The 22,578-nt window shown below is 42.5% G+C and overlaps 1 protein-coding gene across 1 annotated transcript; it reads right to left on the bottom strand.

Moving 5' to 3' along the window:
- Positions 1 to 11,459: 11,459 nt before the first annotated feature.
- On the bottom strand, positions 11,460 to 22,576 carry LOC131103615 (kelch-like protein 10). The gene is made up of 6 exons (XM_058050442.1): positions 22,561 to 22,576; positions 20,639 to 20,831; positions 20,071 to 20,554; positions 17,249 to 17,860; positions 11,966 to 12,115; positions 11,460 to 11,875 (listed from the first exon to the last, which is right to left on the bottom strand). Exons 1-6 carry the CDS (start codon positions 22,574 to 22,576, stop codon positions 11,501 to 11,503), a joined length of 1,830 nt encoding a protein of 609 aa, XP_057906425.1. The 3' UTR covers positions 11,460 to 11,500.
- Between the last annotated feature and the right edge of the window lie 2 nt (positions 22,577 to 22,578).

Below are 22,578 nucleotides of genomic sequence, written 5' to 3'. Positions count from 1 at the left end.
TTAAAAACTTCGCTTTGGTTCCAATTTTCTACAAGAAAAGCTCTGATAAAACATTCCACTGTTCTCAAATATCTTTTATATATATTTTTTTTTCTACACAAAATAAGATGAAAAATAAATAAACAAATCAAGAATAAAGAAAATCAATCAATCAGTAATAAATAAATATAATAATAATAATAATAAAACAGCAAATAACAAAAACTTAAGAAACCACATATAGTTGGTGGGTAGACAAATTATTTTTTTCAGATTAAAATGAACAAAGCATTATTAGAGCCCTGTAGACATGACAAAACACGACTATAGTCACATTTATACTCTTTTTATTTACAACATATTGCGCAACTGCAGGGTCTTGAGACACATGCTAACTCGCAAACTAGAGAGCTAGCGACCTAAACAGTAGGCTTCAAGTTATTTCCTTTAAACTTAAAAAGCCAAAAACTTACCACTTCCACACGGATAGGGAGGATAACTATTAACAGTTATTTAACCTTTAACATGAACATTAATCAAATGTAATAATTTTTTCTGGGTACATGATACCATACAGCATCCATATCAAACTTGCGCGGGCCGCACTAACATTAAACTTTCATATGAAGGCGGGGGCCTCAAACTAGTGGGCCGCGTGTTTGAGACCCCTGGTGTAGCGACATGCTCACATCCACAACGAATTGCGAGATTTTGATTGACTGCCAGATTTGGAGGGAATTTTGGAGTATCAAAGTAGTTCAGAGGAGAAAAAGGGGAATTGATCAAGTACTCTGTCTAGTATACGGTCTCACAGAAATTCTGATTTTTTTCAAAACTCATTTTCCTCATTCGGGAGCCACATGCGGTTCTGGAGTCGAAAGGTTGCTGACCCTTGGTTTAAACTGTGCCCACTTACTGTTTATGTCCCACGCTTTCAAGATACAGATCCGGATCATTTGGATGGGTGAACAGATACAGATAGTGGCTGATGCTCATATGCTCGTCCCTTCCCACAAGCACCATAAATGCAAATTAATACAAATTAAAAATGCTGCCATCATATAAATGCTGCAGGATAAAAAAAAAAAATGCAAAAAAAATCTGCTACTATTGCCAAAAACACACAAACCCCAACACACCCGCATGAAGAGATATGTTGCAAGTTCACAGAACAAAACTCTTCCTGCGAGGCTAGCTAACTTTCCTTTTGTTTCGTGACCTTGGAGCATACTATATCTCTTCATGGAGTTGTGTTGGGGGTTTGTGTTTTTTTGGCATTTGCACCATTTCTCTTTTGCATTTGTTTTTTTTTAAACTTAAAAAAAGTTATTTTTTACATTATTTTTTATTTGCAGAGTTCCTTGTTGTGCTTTATGGTGTTTGTATGTTTTGGGTTATTCCTGTGTTTGGAGCATTTGGACATTTTTTGCGCACTTGCCCCTGTCGTACCACGTAAAAATTGCTCTTTTATGACGGAATGCTTTTTTTGAAACGACATGGTGGGAAAAAAGTGGAGTCTTAACATATCAAGGGGAAGCTATTGACCTCATTTGTTCCTGTAAACACGGAGACCTGCAAGCTTCTTCACTGCAGCTAAACAAATGCTTTGTGTTTCATGTGTTGGATTCTTGATCGCTTTATACTTTTACCTTTTAGCTTTTACGGTACAAAAACATCAGCTTTTAAATTACTGCTGCAAATACGACCTCCGATGATATCAGAAAACTTGTACAAGCATCCTAAATCATACTTCCTACAATTGTTACATCTAATGAATCCTCCCAAAGATTCAATATCTGATAAGATATGGCATTTGCGGTGGTCCAAACAAATGTATAAGGTGTTCAAATGACATCAACATACGTATGTTATAAGTCATGTGATCAAATCAAATCAGTTTCTATTTATCTTCCCAGTTCACGGTCGGAACACCAGAGCTGTGGTCAGGTCTGCAAATCTGCCCCAACATTTTGTGGTTTGGTCACGTCACATTTGGTCACATGTTCCATGTTCTCTATCAAAAAATTGAAAAGCTCCAGCGAGTTTCTTGCAAACCAGAATTACAATACAGGTGGTTATGTCAGGTTACGTACAAGTCCCGTTCCTAGACTGTGATATAAGTTATTACACCTAAAGGAACTCACACTACACAGACCACATGAAGTACATATTAAATACGGAATAAAACATTAAAGAATTTAATGAAACAGTACTAAGAAAAACACTAGCATTAGCAACATTTCTGTCTCAGTATTAAAGCGGACCTATTCTGCTTTTTCCACTTTTCTGACCTATAAATGTAGTAAGAATGTTGTCTTTCTACGAGGCAAGCTCAGGCAGAAGTGGTTGGAGTCGGTGGTTCCCAGCAAGAGAAAAATATTTTTATCTGTCAACGGCATTTCACACGGGACTGTTTTTGCGAACATGAACAAAAGTGCATTGAATCATGCATGTCGGACACATTATTCTACTGTGGGTCCACGAAGGTGGGGGGAACCACAGCGTTGGCTGAGAGAAGCCACCCGTTCTCGCTGGGAAAGGTGCATTAATATCGGACAGACTATGCCTACACTCTGTAACACTAGCCACGTTTACATGAGGAGTTTTTCCCTCTTTCCGAATGGAATCTTTCCGAATGACTTTTCTGAAAACAGTGGTATCCATGGAAAGGAATATTCCAATCTCTTGCCTACATGCGCCGCTATAATCAAACAGAATAGTCAATGGGGCATGCCCAGTAAAACGTAAACATCAACATCACGTGATACCGAATTCCTTGAGTTTTTCTTTCACTTGTTGGAATAACTCCGTATTGCCAGTTTTTCGTTCGTCCAATCTTGAAATTTAGTTTGGCTGGCCTCCATTTTTAAAAGTGAAGAACGTCTGGATCTGCGTGTTACGTCATATCTGAGCATGCGCTGAAAGAACGCACCCGGGATAAATTTAAACAGGAAAAGATCAAATTCAATCTTGCTAATATTTTATAATTAAACTCAGGACATGTTTTATATAGATATATATTTTCTTTTTTAATAAAAGTGGACTTGTGAATGGCGTATAGAAGGGTTTAGATTCTGTTCCACAGATGGCGCTAATGCACACGAAAGCTGCTTGCCAACCGCCAATAAACAACAGAAGAAGAAAAACACGACCGTTCAACTTTCCGTTTGAGTGGGTACAAGATACCTCAATCGGATTGGGGAAAGGAATATTCCACCCCTGGGAATCCCATTATATGTTCATTCGGATTGGCACTTTTCTTTGGGAATGAGGTGTATACAAAGGTTACATTCTTTCCGTTTCAGTAAATAAACACAATGCAATTGGAATATTTGACTCCATGTATACGTGGCTAGTAACAATAACGACATGACCCCTCTTCATACACGGTAAGTCAGAGGTCTCCAGCCAGTAGCTCATGATCTACCAGTAGCTACTAACCACTTTTCAATTAGTTATCCAAATGCTTTATTCATTTATTATCAACTCTGTTAGTCCGGAGGGCGGCACGGCGGACGAGTGGTTAGCGCGCCTCACAGCTAGGACACCAGGGTTCAATTCCACCCTCTGCCATCTCTGTATGGAGTTTGCATGTTCTCCCCGTGCATGCGTGGGTTTTCTCCGGGTACTCCGGTTTCCTCCCACATTCCAAAAACATGCTAGGTTAATTGGCCACTCCAAATTGTCCATAGGTATGAATGTGAGTGTGAATGGTTGTTTGTCTATATGTGCCCTGTGATTGGCTGGCCACCAGTCCAGGGTGTACCCCGCCTCTCGCCAGAAGACAGCTGGGATAAGCTCCAGCACCCCCCGTGGCCGTTTTAGAAATCCAAGAAAACACGTCTGGAATAGGTGCAGATTCTGGAAGATCTAGAAAGTGCTTCTGTTTTAATGTGGTTTGACGGACAGCAGCCAGGTTGATTTTTGCAATAAAGAGATCCTCGTTATCTTGTCCGGGTACAATACTATTGTTGTCATTAATGATGATGGGAAAAGTCTATCAAGTGAAACAAGTGCAGCCATTTCTCGCTTGTGTCTGGTGTTTACAGACCAAAATTATTTTTTCATTTATGGGAGCTTGTACGTATCCACAATATTATTATGTAACACAGAACACCGTAAACAGAGGACCACCTGTATGGGCATCTGAAAATACACTTCTTATGGTTATTACACATAAGGCATGATTTGACATTTACATTAACATATGCACTCCGGTTTCCTCCCACATTCCAAAACCATGCTAGGTTAATTTGCCACTCCAAATTGTCCATAGGTATGAATGTGAGTGTGAATGGTTGTTTGTCTATATGTGCCCTGTGATTGGCTGGCGACCAGTCCAGGGTGTACCCCGCCTCTTGCCCGAAGACAGCTGGGATAGGCTCCAGCACCCCCGCGACCCTCGTGAGGAAAAGCGGTAGAAAATGAAGGAATGAATGAATTAACATATGCTGTCAATCATATGATATAACCTATTTGTCCATGAATTGGTGTCAATTTTAGGTCCAGTTTTAATCATCGTCCAAAATCAGCAAGCAGCATGTCATGTGGTCAGATATCTTATTGTGACCAAGTAACATCATAAATCATAAATCACCACAACATTTTTTTCATTATTATCATTATTCTACTCCAACTTCCACCTTCTCCAGGAAAATGTCAAAAAACAGATTTTTGTGATATTGTTTGAAAAGAAACTGGTCAAATATGTGTTAAATTGTTTTTTTTTTAAACGATTTGGTATGGACTTGAACAACCCGACCACAAACTGGGCCATCCCACATGAGAAACAGGACTTGATCTCATGCTGGGCCACCTGAGATTCCACTGGCTTACTTTACACATTTGCTGAGGGCCAAAAGACAGCCATTTATGTGTTAATTATGTCTGTATTTACGGTACGCTGTGAGTGTGTGTGTGGGGGGGGGGGGGGGGGTGTTTTTGGCTTGGTTAGAAATGTATGAGTGGAAGAAGTTTGACGTGACCTTGTCCACTAAAGACACAATGACAATGATGATGACCATCCTCACCACATCAACGTTAAACATTTGATAACTTCCTTATCAGGTTATTGACCATGACGGTATTGCTTCATCGCTTCACTTGTTAATGACACATAACTACATTTTTTTCAATTCTTTCATAAAAGGCAGACAAAGTGAAAGTAGGACAGCTGGAAGAAGTCAATGGCTAATGTGGATAGCACTGTGTGTGTGTGTGTGTGTTTGTTTAAACAGTTGGATAAATACATATATAGATATAACAACCTCCATGGTCCTCATTTTATTTCAAGTGCTATTTAATGTCCACATGTGATATTCAAGTATACTTTTTTTCCCTTGTCTTTTTTGTTAAATATAAATTCTTCTCGTTCAAGAAAAAAATATATGATGCGATGTTATTGTTTCAAATTGTATGTTATTTTTTCACACAATTGCAGAAAATGAAAAATAAAAAAACTCTTCTCTCCATTTTATTAAAGAAGAATTGAATTTTAAAAAAGCAATGGAATTGATGACTTCGGGCGAGAGGCGGGGTACACCCTGGACTGGTGGACAGCCAATCACAGGGCACATATAGACAAACAACCATTCACACTCACATTCATACCTATTGGATTGCAATTTGGATTCGCCATTGAACCTACACCTGCTACCCACAGTAACATTTGGTGGTGGTGCCATCATGCTGTGTGGCCAGTGGAGGTACTGGAAATCTTCTTCTCCGTCACTGTTGTTGTCATGGGAATTGTTGTGCTACTGTTTTTGTCTCTCTCTATCTGTACTGTCTCTCTCGACTTGGCAGAGCAAATCTGTTTAGCATGTAAGGGCATTTACATCAATTCTGTACAGAAAAATGGCTGTACAGGACACACACACACAAAAAAAGGAAATCTTCTTCAAGTTGAAGGTGGCATGGATTCCAGTCAGTATCAGCAGATTATTGCCAACAGTCTTCAAGAATCAGTGACAAAGTTGAAGTTGGGTCTGGATACTTCCAACAAGACAATGACCCTAAACACTGCTCCAATTCTACTAAGGCATTCATGCAGAGGAACAAGTACAACCTTCTGGAATGGCCATCTCAGTCCCCAGATCTAAATATTACTCAAAATATGGTAATGGTAATGGTTTAATTTCATTTGAACATGCATCAGATTACAATTGAGTGCATCCCATAATCAGTTCACAGTTCCACATGTCCAAAAGGAGTAGGAAAAAGCAAAGCTTATTAAATCCTACCCCTCCATCTGGTACTTTTACAATCACTAACTGTTACATTTGTTCAGTTCCTGCTTTCCATAATACAGTTTAAGGTTTTTTTTTAGCTAATAATGTACCTCGTACCGAAGTAGGAGGTGATATGAGCATCCAATGCCATAATGGGTACCATAGTAAGTGTCAATATAGTGATATACGTATATAGCACATCATGACTGGTTCAAGACTCTTCATCCTTGTATTTAGCAAACATCAACTGCTTGTATTGTTTCTTGAATTGGCTCATCGTTGTGCATTGTTTGATTTCCTTACTCAATCCATTCCATAGTTTGATTCCACATACTGAAATGCTATGGCTAGCATAACGTAGTCCTAGCATAGAAGTGTTTCAAATGTACTTCTTCCCTGAGATCATATTTCTCCTCTCTTGTAGAGAAGTATTGGATGACATTTTAGCTAATTGCTTATTTTTAAGCCTTATGCATTATTTTAGCTGTTTGAAGATGAACTATATCAGCAAGTTGAAGTATTTGTGATTTTAGAAATAAGGAGTTAGTATTATGAATTATCCTTACTGACCTTTTTTACAGTACATTTAGGGAGTGAAGATTGCTTTTATAGTTATTAGCCCATATTTCCACACAATAAGTAAGATATGGTAGAACCAGAGAGCAATAAAGAGTGTGGAGTGATTTCTGATTGAGAACAAACAGGTTGATGTGTCGTCCCAACAGTAATTCTGCTAAAATTTGCTAAAATCTGTGGTGTGATTGCACATATAATCAGACAGAACTGCAGATGGCAGCCTAACTTTTTACCCATTATCGGCTTGGAAATGAAATAATTGGTATCCCACATCAGTAGCACTCACACTGCAGCCATGTTGTGTTTTATTTTGAATGTATACATTCCATGATTACCGTCATACATTCCATCAACTTATTAAAATAGCGGTTTTAATATTGTATTCCAATTTTCCATTCTCAGACATTCGCCTATGCACCTTCTTCTTCTTCTCCTCATCTCACCTTTTCATAACAGGAAGGTGGTCCTGATGAAATAATAAGACAGAAGAGGACAGAAAACGATTCTGGCTGTCCCATCTTTACTTAGTATGATGTCAGTGATTGTCTCCTCACTGAGGAGTAATGTCTTGAATAACCTTCACAGCTTCAATGGATTGGACCCCTCCCTCCCCTTTCCTTCTCCAGCACCACTTTCATTTTATTCCCTCCTTCACATTTGGAGCGGTCGTTCCATGGATTATGGCCCCTCTCATGCTGGGTACCGCGTTCACCAGCCAAGATATATTATCATATTAGTGCAAAATGATGTCATGCAACTCAAGACGTTTGTCCTTCGCACACCCTCTGAATTACAACCCCCCCACACTTGCTGGTGATGTCAGTCTTTGCAGCCGGGAGTCTTCGGGTTTGGCTTGGAGGCTGTCGCCCTCTTGTGGCAAGACTGTGATCTGTCATTTAGTGTTGATCCACATTTGGGAAGTGTTGCTCCTTTGAGTTATATGATATATTGTGCTCCCAAAGATGAAACCAAAGAACTAAAATCTTCCAAAAAAAATTATTTCTATTTCTATTTATTTATATTTATATTTACAGGTATTTACATTTATATTTATTATGATGGCAATGTAGCCTCAATGGGGTACAAGCCAGTCCCAAGCCTGGATAAATACACACTCAAAAAATAAATGTTTAGCCTCAACTAAAAAAATAAACGCAACAGTTTCCATTCGTCTTTCTTACTTATGACAACGTAATTTGAAATTGCTTTGAACCAACAAACAATATTGCATTGCACGAATTAGCTTCAAAGCTCATTTTAAGTACTGCTTACTGAATAATTGTTGTCATAGGGACAAGTTTTTAAGTTTGTAACTCAAACAAATATGTTAAGTGACTAAGACAGACTTAATCATTTTATTCAAAGTAGTTTAATTTGTTGTCTACTTAATTATAATAACAATGCACACAGCTTTTTAAGTAGAAGTAACTATTTCTACTTAAAAAGTAGAAATGTTTTCTTATATATATATATATATATATATATATATATATATATATATATATATATATATATATATATATATATATATATATATATATATGAAAACATTATCATTGTTATTTTGTGCTTTAAATTTTGAATCAGAATTGCTTACATTAATGTATTTTTTTATTCGTCTTATAACATTAAGAATTAAAACAAAAATATTTTATAACAAACTTTTTTTCTTTTTTTATTTTCATTTTTGTCACGTACCGAAGTACGGGGTGATATGACCTTATTAAATCCTACCCCTCTTTCTGGTACTTTTACAATCAGTAATTGCAATCAGATATGCTGGAGCCTAAAGAAAAAAAAAACAACTGCATGGTCTTTTCCCACCCAATCCCACCAATTGACTGGCTTTCTTCCACATGCTGACCGACCGCCTCCTTGGGGTCCATGATCTCATGACTGGCGGCTGCCCTTGACCCATGGGGGGGTGGGCGGGCTGTGTTCCTGGTGACGATGAGGGGGGGCATCATACATTATTGACACACGGGAAATTATCCATCCTTTTTTTTCTGTGCTTCTCTGAATGCATAATGATCCATGGGATGGGAAGACCCATGAATGGTTGTTTGTCTATATGTGCCCTGTGATTGGCTGGCCACCAGTCCAGGGTGTACTCCGCCTCTCGCTCGAAGACAGCTGGGATAGGCTCCAGCACCCCCCGCGACCCTCGTGAGGAAAAGTGGTAGAAAATGAATGAATGAATGAATGAATGGATGTGAGCAGTCGCTTCACATTCTGTTACTACTACTATTCCTTTTGTTCTGGTTACTAAAAAGTGATCCATGCAGTTTTGTCATTTTGGAAGTTCACCACAAACAGGTCATGTAGTCCTTCATACTATCCGTGCTCACAAAGTAGCCCTCGGCCTCAAAAAGGTTGGTGACCCCTGACCTACAGGATGCCGGTGGAATTTGGGTTACTGTTGGTCAAAGAAGGAGAGGAGGAAGATGTGTCCCTAATAAGAGAGAGAAGAGGAACGTCAAGAACCAAGAACTGAGAGCTTTGAATGTTGGAACTATGACAGGAAAAGGTCTAGAGTTGGTTGACATGATGCAGAGGAGGAAGGTAGACATACTGTGTGTCCAGGAGACCAGGTGGAAAGGTAGCAAGGTTCAAGTTGTTCTATCATGGTGTAAACGGGAAGAGAAATGGAGTAGTCGGAGTTGGTTAAGAGCGTCCTGGAGGTAGAAAGAGTGTCAGATAGGATGATGAGTCAGAAGCTAGAAATTGAAGGTGTGATGTTCAATGTTGCTAGTGGGTTTGCCCCACAAGTAGGATGGGAGTTGGAGGAAAAACTGAAATTGTGTCTGGACCTTGATGAAGCGATGCAGATCATCCCTAGAAGGGAAAGAGTTGTCATTGGGGCAGACTTGAATGGACATCATGGAGATGATGAGGTGATGGGAAGGTTTGGTATTCAGGAGAGGAACGCAGAAGGACAGATGATGGTTGACTTTGCCTGTAGTGAATACGTTCTTCCAGAAGAGAGAGGAACATAGGGTGACCTATAAGAGTGGAGGTAGGAGTACACAGGTAGACTACATCTTGTGTAGACGCTGTCATCTGAAGGAGATCAGTGACTGCAAAGTAGTGGTAGGTGAAAGTGTAGCCAGACAGCATAGGATGGTGGTGTGTAGAAGGACCCTCATGGTGAGGAAGATGAAGAGGACCAAATGGTGGAAGCTGAATTGTAGTGTTGTAGGATTTCTAGTCAGGATCTGGATGGTCAGGAGGTGCTTGACCATCAGGGAGACAGGTAGGAGAGTACTTGATATATCATCTGGAAAAGGAAACAGACAAAAACACTTGGTGGTGGAATGAGGAGGTGCAGGAATGTATACATCCAAAAAGGTTAGCTAAGAAGAAGTGGGACATGAATGACTGAATGAAGAGAGTAAACAGGAGTACAATAAGAAGGGAGTGATGGATCTCTACGGTGTTACGGGGGTCCGTGCAGGACCACGGAATGCAGATGCAATACACTCTTAGTGAACAAACATAACACAAGGCAAGAAAAAGGGCAAACTAGAGTCCACTGGCTAAGGACGCAGGAACAGCTGCATGAGATGAGGAAGCCGGTCGATGAGTCGTGGCGTCTGACGGCTTCAGGAAAGGACAGTGAAGAACCAGCAGCTCCCGGGCTGCCTCCAATCAGCCTGGGGTCTGACAGGGGAACGGGTGTGTCCTGCTGTCCCAGCTCCAGCCAATCGTTACGCTGAGGAGAGGGAGCGAGACAAGGGGAGACCACCACAAGGCACAGACAGGTGATGGTCGCATCCAGGTTGGCGAGGCAGAGAGACGGAGATGGGACGTGCAGCAGGTTAGGGTGGTCAAGGATAGGAATGGAAGTGTACTGACAGATAGAAAGAGTATTTTAAAGAGTTGATGAATGAGGAAAACGAGAGAGAAGGAAGAGTAGAAGAGATGTCTGCTGTGGACCAGGAAGTAGCAAAGATTAGTAAAGAGGAAGTGAGAAGACCATTGAAAAGGAAGAGTGTGAAGGCACTTGGTCCTGATGATCACCTCAAAGAAAGGAGAAACTGATGAGAAATTAGGAACAAAACCTTTCATTCATTCATTCATTTTCTACCGCTTATCCTCAGCGGGTTGCGGGGGTGCTGGAGGCTATCCCAGCTGTCTTGGGGCGAGAGGCGGGGTACACCCTGGACTGGTGGCCAGCCAATCACAGGGCACATATAGACAAACAACCATTCACACTCACATTCATACCTATGGACAATTTGGAGTGGCCAATTAACCTAGCATGTTTTTGGAATGTGGGAGAACACCGGAGAACATGCAAACTCCACACAGAGATGGCCAAGGGTGGAATTGAACCCTGGTCTCCTACGTGTGAGCTAACCACTCGACCACCGTGCCGGCTGTCTCCGATTTACTTATCCTAAATTTGGAGTTGGGAATAAGCCAAAAACTTGCCACTTTTTTTCCCACTATCATGTTGGACATGGCATGGCTGACTCCATGCAGTGTAAAGGTAAATATATATATATTTTAAATTGCTCCATTTCACCACCACCAACTTTCACCATTGAGAATGAAACATTTTAATCATATCAGGATATTTTGTCTATCCAGTACAGTGCTTTGAAAAAAGAAGCACAATTATGAATAATTGCCTTTTATTTTCTGTCTTGACTTATGTTCCTTCTTTATGAGGGGTCAGTCTGTTTTTTCATTGCAATTGGCAGATCAAGGCATTAGTCCAGGTTCAAGAACTCGTCCTCCATTTCCAGTGTAACTTCTTCCAAGTGGAGCAAAGGTAGGTCACTGCGCAGCGTCACATAGTGGGCTATATTGGGTAGCCCAGACATCACACAGCAGCTCAAAGCGCCGCGACAGATCCCCATGTCACAGGCTGGAAACCACATACCGGCTGAAGCATCAAAGTACTCGACAAGTTTGGTTGCAGAGACGCCAGTATAACCCCCGGCAACAAAGACCCGATCCTCAACGACTTCAATGCCAAAGTTACTTCTGGGGCATTGCATAGACGGTAATACAATCCACGTGTCTGTCTGCGGATTATAGGCCTCAGCGCTGCACAGATGTATGTCACCATCAAAGCCTCCAACCTTCAAGACAAGAAGAATTAGGCGTCAAAGACCAGCTCAAAAAAAACAGCCATGGTCAAATCTACAGTAGAATAATAGCATTGCACATACTGCATAAACACGGTTGGCATATGCAATGACTCCAATGCCACTGCGACAGCTGTTCATGGGGACAATCATGGTCCAGTCATTGGTCTCTGGGCTATAGTATTCTGCTGTTCGCAGGGGCTCATTTCCATTAAAACCACCACAAACGTAAACCTGGAACCAAAAGGAGTCATTAAAGGTGACATCCAGTACACACTGTGTCCTCAATTATTAGGCATGTTTGAGGATTCAGTCCTTTATTCAGTATATTTGACGTCAGTCATTAAAGTAAAAAGTTCTGTAGAGTTCTGATTTTTTTATATGAAGTGTGGAGTGAGGGTAGTGTTGTCCAGAAGACGGCAGAAGTCTTGACCCGATTTTGTGATGTAGAGTTCGGATTTTTTCATATGAAGTGTGGGGTGAGGGTAGTGTTGTCCAGAAGTCGGCAGAAGTCTTGACCTGATTTTGTGATGTAGAGTTTGGATTTTTTTTATATGAAGTGTGGAGTGAGGGTAGTGTTGTCCAGAAGTCGGCAGAAGTCTTGACCCGATTTTGTGATGTAGAGTTCGGATTTTTTTTATATGAAGTGTGGAGTGTGGGTAGTGTTGTTCAGAAGTGGGCAGAAGTCTTGACCCGATTTTGTGATGTTGGGACCAATGATGATTCTGAGTCTGTTGGGGACAGATGAGTCTGTTTTGTCACTGTTGAGTTTGACAAATATGCATTTGATCCAGGTTTTGCTATCAGTTCGGCAGTTGGTGAGGGTGGTGGGATTTTGGAGTTGATGGAGGTGGTGGAGATGTATATTTGTATCTCATCAGCTGAGGCCATGACGGATGCTGTTACCAAGTCGGGGGGGGAATGTTGGGAATGAAGATGAGATGACCAAGCACTGAACCTGGGGCAACACCTTGAAATAAAGGCGCTATAGTTGTATGTCATCAGCATAACTAAAAACTGAGGCGATGACGACGGATGCTGTTACCAAGTGGGCGGGATGTAGAGGATGAAGAGGAGAGGACCAAACACCGAACCTTGCGGAACACCTTGCGATAAAGGGGCTATGGAAGAGGAGTGGATCTGCACAAACTTGTCGATTTGTGAGTTATAACTGAAGCCAGCACAGAGCAGTCGGTGATATTGAGGCTAGAATGGCTGACGGTGTCAAAGACCGTGGTAAGGTCCAGGAGGAGGAGGATGGATGCTGAGATAGCCGGAGTCGGAGGAGAGAAGAATATAATTATAGATTTAAAGAAGAGCTGTTTCAGTGCTGTGTTTGGGAGAAAAGCCAGACTGTAACAGTTCAAACAGGCTGTTGTAGTTAAAGAGGACCTATTATGCAAATTTTTTGACCCTTTGTATTGAGTTGAGGACTCCTATAGAGCAGCTACACACAATAACACAGAAAACTTTCTGGATCTTCCAGAATATGCACCTATTCCAGCGTTATTTCCTTGGATTTATGTACAGTACTCGACAAATTTGGTTGCAGAGATGCCAGTATAACCGCCGGTATCAAAGACCCGATCCTCAACGACTTCACCATCAAAGCCTCCAACCAGCTACACATAATAACACATAAAATAACACAATAAAACTTTCTGGATCTTCCAGAATATGCACCTATTCCAGCTGTATTTCCTTGGATTTTTGTTTCCCTCCAAATGGTCTGTTTTAATTTATTCCACCCACGGCCCACCTACGGGCAGTGCCTCCTAACTACGAATGAACCCCATCTTCTAATATAGTGGGTATAGGAGCTGATAATAAATGAATAAAGTATTTGGAGAGCTAATTGACTTATCGTGTATGAGCTCAGGAGAAGCCGGACGTGTGCCAACCTCGCCTGCCCGAGGGATAGCACTCATTGTTGGACACACTTTGTCAGAAGCCGGACATGAGGGCGCCGTGTGGATGCACAGGGTGTCCAAAATTAATGCACCTTTCACGGCAATAGCACGCTGCTTCTGGCTCCAGCAACAATCTGGCGGATATTTCACATCCATGTTCATAAAAACAGTGTGAAACACAGACGCAGAGATTGGGGGAGGGCAGAGAGTTTATCTGGCTTACAGCCACAACCCTTTGTGACATCACAAAGGGGCAGTTTTACCACACCTTCTCAAACCGAGCGTTTTGAGCCATCCCAAACTTCTTGCATGGTTCAATTCCAAATGCGCAAACCTCATTAATTGAAACTTTGGTATTGTTTAACACCAGAATACAACATTCTAACTACATTTATAGGTCAGAAAGCATAATAGGTTCCCTTTAAGGTGAGTTTGAATGAGTAGTTATGACACGTTCATGAATTTTGGATGGATACGGGAAGTTGTATATGGGCCAAGGCCAAGCTTTTTGAGTGTAGCGGTGATTGCTACCATCTTGAGAGACTGTGGAACGGAGCCAGTGGTAAGTGAGGAGATCAGAGTGGTAATCAGCGTTTGATGAGTGAGGAAGGAATAGAATCCAGGGAGCAAGTGGGAGTCCTGATGAGTTCGGTGAGTTGCACAGGTGAGATGGGTTTGAAATGAGAGAATGAATGAACAGAGCCAGAGAGCGTTGGGTCTAGAGACGAGTGAGCAGAGGGGAGATTGTGAATTTTGTCAATGTTGGACTGGAGATCGGAAATGGTTACATTTGGTGATGGTGAAGGATGGCCTTTAGAAGTGTGTTGATTGTTGAAAAAAGATTGTTGTAGTGTTGTGACTCAAAGCATTTTTGTATTGCAGTAGAAAATCTGTGTAGGCTTGGAGATGACCAGATTTCTTGTAGTCTCTCAAGCTTGCGTTTACAGGATTTAATATTGTGGAGCTCAGGGATGTACCAAGGGGCATTATAGGTGAAGGAGGAACGATTCATAGGCAGAATATACAGTACAGGCCAAAACAATGGACACACTGCATTTTCCTTATTTTCATGACTATTTACATTGTAGATTCTCACAGACGGCTCCATAACAATAAATGAACATGTAGAATTATGTACTTGGATGAAAGTGTGAAATAACCTATATTTTAGATTCCTCCATGTTTTGACCACCCTGCAAACCCTTGGTGTTGTTTGGTAATGGTAATGGTTTTATTTCATTTGAATATGCATCCGATTGCAATTGAGTGCATCCCATAATCAGTTCACAGTTCCACATGTCCAAAAGGAGTAGGAAGAAGCAAAGCTTATTGAATCCTACACCTCCATCTGGTACTTTTACAATCACTAACTGTTACATTTGTTCACTTCCTGCTTTCCATAATACAGTTTAAGTTTTGTTTTTTAATAATGTACCTCGTACCGAAGTAGGAGGTGATATGAGCATCCAATGCCATAATGGGTACCATAGTAAGTGTCAATATAGTGATATATATAGCACATCATGACTGGTTCAAGACTCTTCATCCTTGTATTTAGCAAACATCAACTGCTTGTATTGTTTCTTGAATTGGCTCATCGTTGTGCATTGTTTGATTTCCTTACTCAATCCATTCCATAGTTTGATTCCACATACTGAAATGCTATGGCTAGCATAACGTAGTCCTAGCATAGAAGTGTTTCAAATGTACTTCTTCCCTGAGATCATATTTCTCCTCTCTTGTAGAGAACAGATATGACATTTTTAGCTAATTGCTTATTTTTAGCCTTATGCGTTATTTTAGCTGTTTGAAGATGAACTATATCAGCAAGTTGAAGTATTTGTGATTTTAGAAATAAGGAGTTAGTATTATGAATTATCCTTACTGACCTTTTTTGCAGTACATTTAGCGAGTGAAGATTGCTTTTATAGTTATTAGCCCATATTTCCACACAATAAGTAAGATATGGTAGAACCAGAGAGCAATAAAGAGTGTGGAGTGATTTCTGTTTGAGAACAAATTTTGCTTTGTTCAATACTGAACCACCTTATGTTGTATATTTGTAATATGAGGTTTCCAGCTCATATTTTCATCTATTGTGATCCCCAGAAATATATTTTCCTTCACCCTTTCAATGTCCACACTGTCTATTTGTATTTGCTGGTACGTGTCCTTTCTGCTGTTACCAAACAGCATGATTTAGTTTTACTTAGGTTCAAGGACAATCTATTATCATCAAACCATCTTTTTATTGTGACCATTTCTTGTCTGACCTTTCTAATGATTTCGTCTGTACTCCCTCCAGAACAAAAGCAGTGGTATCATCCGCAAATAATACCAGCTTTAAGTCTTTCGTAACTTTGGAGATCTCATTGATGTACAAGTTGAACAGTTTTGGTCCCAGTATTGAACCCTGGGGAACTCCGCACGTAATATATGAACTTCCAGATGTGTATTCTCCTAGCTTTAAGTATTGCTTTCATGAAGTAGTCACCAGAAATGGTTTTCACTTCGCAGGTGTGCCTCTGGGTTACTTAGTGGAATTTCTTGCCTTACTAGTGGGGTTGAGATCCTTAACTTGTATTGTGGGTGCATCCAAACTTTTGGCCTGAATTGAATTCTTATGCCCTGTGTGCACGTGAGTGCTTGTGAATATTTTTTTTTTTTTTGGTGAGTTGAAAAAAACCTGTGTCTGAGCTTTGCTGGATTAGTAAATAGTTGCATGCAGATGGGACCGGATCACTGAGTGAAAACAATCCAATGGATAAAAAGATCCTTTCTATTGACCCAAGCACAGGGGTGGTCTACAGAAAAAAGGTTCTTACCTACTGAGTGTTGAATCAAAGCTTGATTTTTCACTTCATCCAGGTCTATGTGCAAATGCTCTGATTCAACTCCCCAGATATAACAATGTACTGAAACTGCATTAAGGGGACTGTTTGGAACTGGCTCAAAATGACATCACCAGCGCTTACATACATGCTTGGGTGCTTGCAACAGGTTCAAAAATTAGCACCCTGTAACATCCATTCATTTTCTATGCCGCTTATACTCACTTGGGTTGTGGGGGTATGCTGGAGCCTATCCCAGCTGTCTTTGGGCAAAAGGCGGGGTACACACTGGACTGGTCGCCTAACATGCATGCTTTTGTACCAGGAGAAAACCCACACACAAGCGTAGAATCAAACCCAGGTCTTTCCAATCGCCTTACTGTGTGGCCTACAGGCTAACCACGAGTCCACCAGCCCCCGTTACAGTTTTTTCAGATTTAAATTAATACATGTCAATTATTAAATAAAGACATTTGAGAAGTTTATATTAAAACATTTCCACAATTTGTGCTACTGCTTGTCATTGAAGGGCAATGGTGGGTACCACCATTAGTACTAAGTACTAAGAACCTTTTGTGCACACAGTTACATGTTGGATATTATACTCCTATATAAGCCTCACCCACCTTGTTGTTGAGGGATGTGCAGCTAGCATCACTTCTCTGCTCATGCATACTAGCAGTAAGAGTCCACTGGTTGGTCTCGGGTGTGTAGCATTCTGCAGTCTTTAGCCTCACACGTCCGTCAACACCCCCTATTGCGTAAATGCATCCATTTAGCACAGTCACGCTCACAGAGCAGCGGCGATAGTGCATCGGCGCAACTTCATGCCAGGAGCGTGATCTGACGTCAAAGCGGCTGACGGTGTTGTAATGCTTCCTGCCATCAAAGCCACCGACACAGTAGATGGAGTCGTTGAGAAAGGCAGTACCAAAGTAAGCATGGGGTTGCTCCATACTGTCTACCAGGTAGTCCCAACAGTTGGCGTGCACGTCATAGGCCTCAATGCGGTGTGTTGGATTGGGCCCACTAAAGCCGCCAATCGCAAGTAGGATGGCAGACGGTAGGCGAGGACGAGCCACGGGATTGCGGTATCCGCACACAGAGTTTGTTGCCATGTGACACATCACTCGGGTAGCAAAAGCAACCATGTCCAGGCATTTGCTGCTGTTCTGCACCAGATGGTTGGTCAACACGTTGATGGCGATGAACTCTACGCTCGTGAGTGCGAGACGCACCTACAAAGCGGCAAGACAAGATATTTTGGTTGTGTCAGCGATTCGACAGTTTGTTTGTGTTCCCTGTCTAGGCTTTGTGTTGGTATTTAGTTCAGTTGAGGTGGCTCGGGCATCTAGTCCGGATAAGTGGAGGAAAATGGATGGAGGTATTTAGTTCAGGTGTGTGCGTCTCCCCGTGTGGGATCATTGTTGTTTGACCTGGGGTCACGAGAGCTTTGTGGTGCGACCCCAAGATGCAGAGAACAGGACCAAATGCATCCATCCATCCATCCATTTTCCTCTGCTTATCCGGGTCCGGGTCGTGGGGGCAGCAGTCTTAGTAGGGAAGCCCAGACTTCCTGGTCGCCGGCCACCTCTTCCAGTTCCACCGGGAAGACACCAGGCCAGCTGTGAGACATAGTCCCGGAACACCTCACCAAGGAGGCGTCCGGGAGGCATCCGGACTAGATGCCCGAGCCACCTCAACTGACTACTCTCGATGTGAAGGAGAAGCGGCTCTACTCTGAGCCCCTCCCGGATGGCTGAGCTCCTCACCCTATCTCTTAGGGTGAGTCCAGCTACCCTACGGAGGAAACTCATTTCAGCCGCCTGTATCCGCCATCTCATTCTTTCGGTCATGACCCAGAGCTCATGACCATAGGTGAGGGTGGGAACATAGTAGATCGACCGGTAAATTGAGAGCTTTGCCCTCCGGCTCAACTCTCTTTTCACCACGACGGTCCGGTACAGCGACCGCATTACTGCCGAGGCTGCACCGATCCGTCTGTCGACCTCACGCTCCCACTTTCCCTCACTCGTGAACAAGACCCCGAGATACTTAAACTCCTCCACCTGGGTATTTAGTTCAGGTGTGTGCGTCTCTCCGTGTGGGATCATTGTTGTTTGTCCGTCTGCTACTTGAGTTGCTTTTCCTTCTGCTGCAATTATTGCTTAAATAAATATTGTTTACTTGCATTTGGAATTTCTAGGCGCAGCCAAGGTGTTGAGGGAGTCCAGTTCGGGGGCCTTAGAATCTCATCTCTGCTATTTGCAGATGATGTGGTTCTTATGGCCTCTTCGGGCTGTGACCTTCAGTGTTTACTGGGACGGTTTGCAGTGTGAAGCGTCTTGGATGAGACTCAGTACCTCCAAATCAGAGGCCATGGTTCTCAGTCGGAAAAGGGTGGAGGGATCCCTCCGGGTTGGGAATGAGGTCCTGCCCCAGGGGGAGGAGTTTAAGTATCTCGGGGTCTTGTTCACGAGTGAGGGAAAGTGGGAGCGTGAGGTCGACAGACGGATTGGTGCAGCCTCGGCAGTAATGCGGTCGCTGTACCGGACCGTCGTGGTGAAAAGAGAGTTGAGCCGGAGGGCAAAGCTCTCAATTTACCGGTCGATCTATGTTCCCACCCTCACCTATGGTCATGAGCTTTGGGTCATGACCGAAAGAATGAGATGGCGGATACAGGCGGCTGAAATGAGTTTCCTCCGTAGGGTAGCTGGACTCACCCTAAGAGATAGGGTGAGGAGCTCAGTCATCCGGGAGGGGCTCAGAGTAGAGCCGCTTCTCCTTCACATCGAGAGGAGTCAGTTGAGGTGGCTCGGGCATCTGTTCCGGATGCCTCTCGGACGCCTCCCTGGTGAGGTGTTCCGGGCATGCCCAGCCAGGAAAAGGCCCCGGGGCAGACCTAGGACACGCTGGAGGGATTATGTCTCACAGCTGGCCTGGGAACACGTTGGTGTCCTCCCGGTGGAGCTGGAGGAGGTGGCCGGAGACCGGGAAGTCTGGGCTTCCCTACTAAGACTGCTGCCCCCGCGACCCGGACCCGGATAAGCGGAGGAAAATGGATGGATGCATTTGGTCCTGTTCTCTGCATCCTGGGGTCGCACCGCAAAGCTCTCGTGACCCCAGGTCAAACAACAATGATCCCACACGGGGAGACGCACACACCTGAACTAAATACCTCCATCCATTTTCCTCCGCTTATCCGGACTAGATGCCCGAGCCACCTCAACTGAACTAAATACCAACACAAATTAGGGACAGGTGTGGATGATTGAGGCAACGAAGGAAGACAGGGCAAAGTAGGAAGTTCCAGACAAAATAAGGGTGTCAAAAACGGAAACTAAAGCCCAGACAGGGAACACAAACAAACTGTCACGAGGGAACCCACACAGAGTCTTAATGAGACACGTTTTTTGACAGACCCAAAAAACAGGTGATGGTTACTTACTTTGGCCAGAAGCACTACAAAGTTTCCGCTCCGCTCCTCTGGGGCATATGCAATCCAGTGTAGGATGGCCTCAAAAACGGTGTTTTCCTTTTTCACTATCAGGTCATCTCTGTCAAGGATGTCACAGAAGTCCTGCATCGAGAGTTGCCGCAAGTCATGAGAGGTTGCAACCTCCTCAAAGTGGTAAAGGATGTATTGGTAGGCCTTGAGCTGCAGCTCTGGGGTGTAACAGTTCTTTGTGAACTGCCAGATGCCGATGCAGTTCTCTGGGCAGAGCAGCCTTGTTAGAAATGTGCAGCAGGATTCAACAATGCCGGTCACATTAAACCTGTCAGCTGCTAGCAATAAGTCCTTCACATTGTCCTCCATCACTGACACAGAGCCCGTGTATGCAAACTCCACAAAGAGCTGCATTAAGTGAGGGTTAAGACCTTGTATGACGTAGACCGTCTGTTCTGGGGTTGACCAACGCAGAAAGAGGGCTCTGAACATCAGGGACAAAGAGAGATAGAAACAACATTCTAGCCAAATAATCCAAAATTCTGAATCCTAATTTTCTTCAACTGACCTGAAGTACTGGCTGCACTTGCAAAGGATGATCTTATGAATATAAAATTCAACATTGTCAACCCTGATGACTGCATCGCTGAGTTTTCTGGTAAGACGTAGTTCATCATAGACAGACGTGTATGAAGAGTTGCCATTGTAGCTCATCTTGATTTTTTTGCCATCTCTTAATACTTTTTTGTTTTCCGACGGTTCTCAGCAGGAGGAACATTGAGTAGGAGTTTACGATTACATCATGGGAGCATTCTATGTCAAAAGCCATCTTCATCATCAGCAGCTACATCATTGGCGTCATCAAAGCAACGGTACTTTAAATCGAAAAAAATCATCACTTTGTTCAGTCTTTTCTCTACAAAACCAAACTGCACATTTCAGGAGCAGCACTTGAACCGGCAGGATTGGACAAATGGAAGAAAAGGCTACTTTTCGGGGATCCGTCCCTTAGCCTAACTCCCTTTGCCTAGACCTGTCCCAATTCATTCATTCATTTTCTACTGCTTATCCTCAGGGGGGTGCTGGAGCCTATCCCAGCTGTCTTCGGGCGAGAGGTGGGGTACACCCTGGACTGGTCGCCAGCCAATCACAGGGCACATATAGACAAACAACCATTCACACTCACATTCATACCTATGGACAATTTGGGAGTGGCCAATTAACCTAGCATGTTTTTGGAATGTGGGAGGAAACCGGAGTACCCGGAGAAAACCCACGCATGCACGGGGAGAACATGCAAACTCCACACAGAGATGGCCGAGGGTGGAATTGAACTCTGGTCTCCTAGCTGTGAGGTCTGTGCGCTAACCACTCGACCGCCGTGCAGCCTTCAGTCATTTTCAATGGTACTAAATTATTGTTTAAAAACAAACAACATTATTAAAAAATATTTTGGAACAAAATGTTAAACTCCACACAGAAACTGGAGTACCCGGAGAAAACCCACGCATGCACGGGGAGAACATGCAAACTCCACACAGAGATGGCCGAGGGTGGAATTGAACCCTGGTCTCCTAGCTGTGAGGTCTGCGCGCTAACCACTTGACCACCATGCAGCCCTGTCCCAATTCCTAACCCTTCATTCTAAACAAACAGTATTGTCGGGTAATAAACCGAGCTCCAGCAGTTCTGTCAGGGTTTCCTACAGGATGAAATCCACATTATTATTCCAAAACGCCTACAATCAGTGAAGCATTGGCATAGGCTTTCCCTGGAATGCTGAGCGGTGTGACGTCTTTTTGGTCGGAACAAACCATCCAGTCTTTCAAAAAATAGGTCTCAGGAGTTCTTGACAAAGTTGGAGACAACCACCACCATTAGTTGCCCAACACTGTATCCTCAACAAAGTAAGATATTTGTAGAAAAATTAAAAATTCTAAAATCACAACCTTTAAGATTTGTTGACCTAGTAAACCTTCAAACAGCTACAATTTACGTTCAGTATAGTTACTCCAGACTCCATTCTCAATATCTGATCAACCTCCACGTGCAATATTAAGGACTCTAAATGCAATATATTAAGTTCAATGTGAAGTATTTATATAATGCCTCATTAACTCACTAGCAAGATCTCATAGTGTATAGACATTATATAGTATATAGTCAGTATATATATAGTATATAGTATATAGACAGTATATAGTCATATATTTCATCTGGTTTCACATTATCTACATACTGTATTTGTATATAACGCTGTGTAAAACTGTTGATTTTGTTAATACTTGGGTTGTTTATATTGTTTATTTTTCTATATTGTGTATTTTGTACTGCTTAACTAATTCTGTACTCTTGCTGCTGTGCAATGCAAATTTCCCCACTGAGGGACGAATAAAGGCATATCTTATCTTAATTATGCATAAAGCAAAAAATAACCTGCTACCCAAAAATACAATACAGTTCTTCTCATCAAGGGAGGAGAAACATGACCTTGAGAAAAACACATGG

This window comes from Doryrhamphus excisus, chromosome 1, assembly GCF_030265055.1.
Source record: "Doryrhamphus excisus isolate RoL2022-K1 chromosome 1, RoL_Dexc_1.0, whole genome shotgun sequence".
NCBI lineage: Eukaryota > Metazoa > Chordata > Actinopteri > Syngnathiformes > Syngnathidae > Doryrhamphus > Doryrhamphus excisus.
The sequence above is the reverse complement of the archived record's forward strand: the minus strand, read 5'-3'. Positions and strand labels throughout refer to the sequence as shown.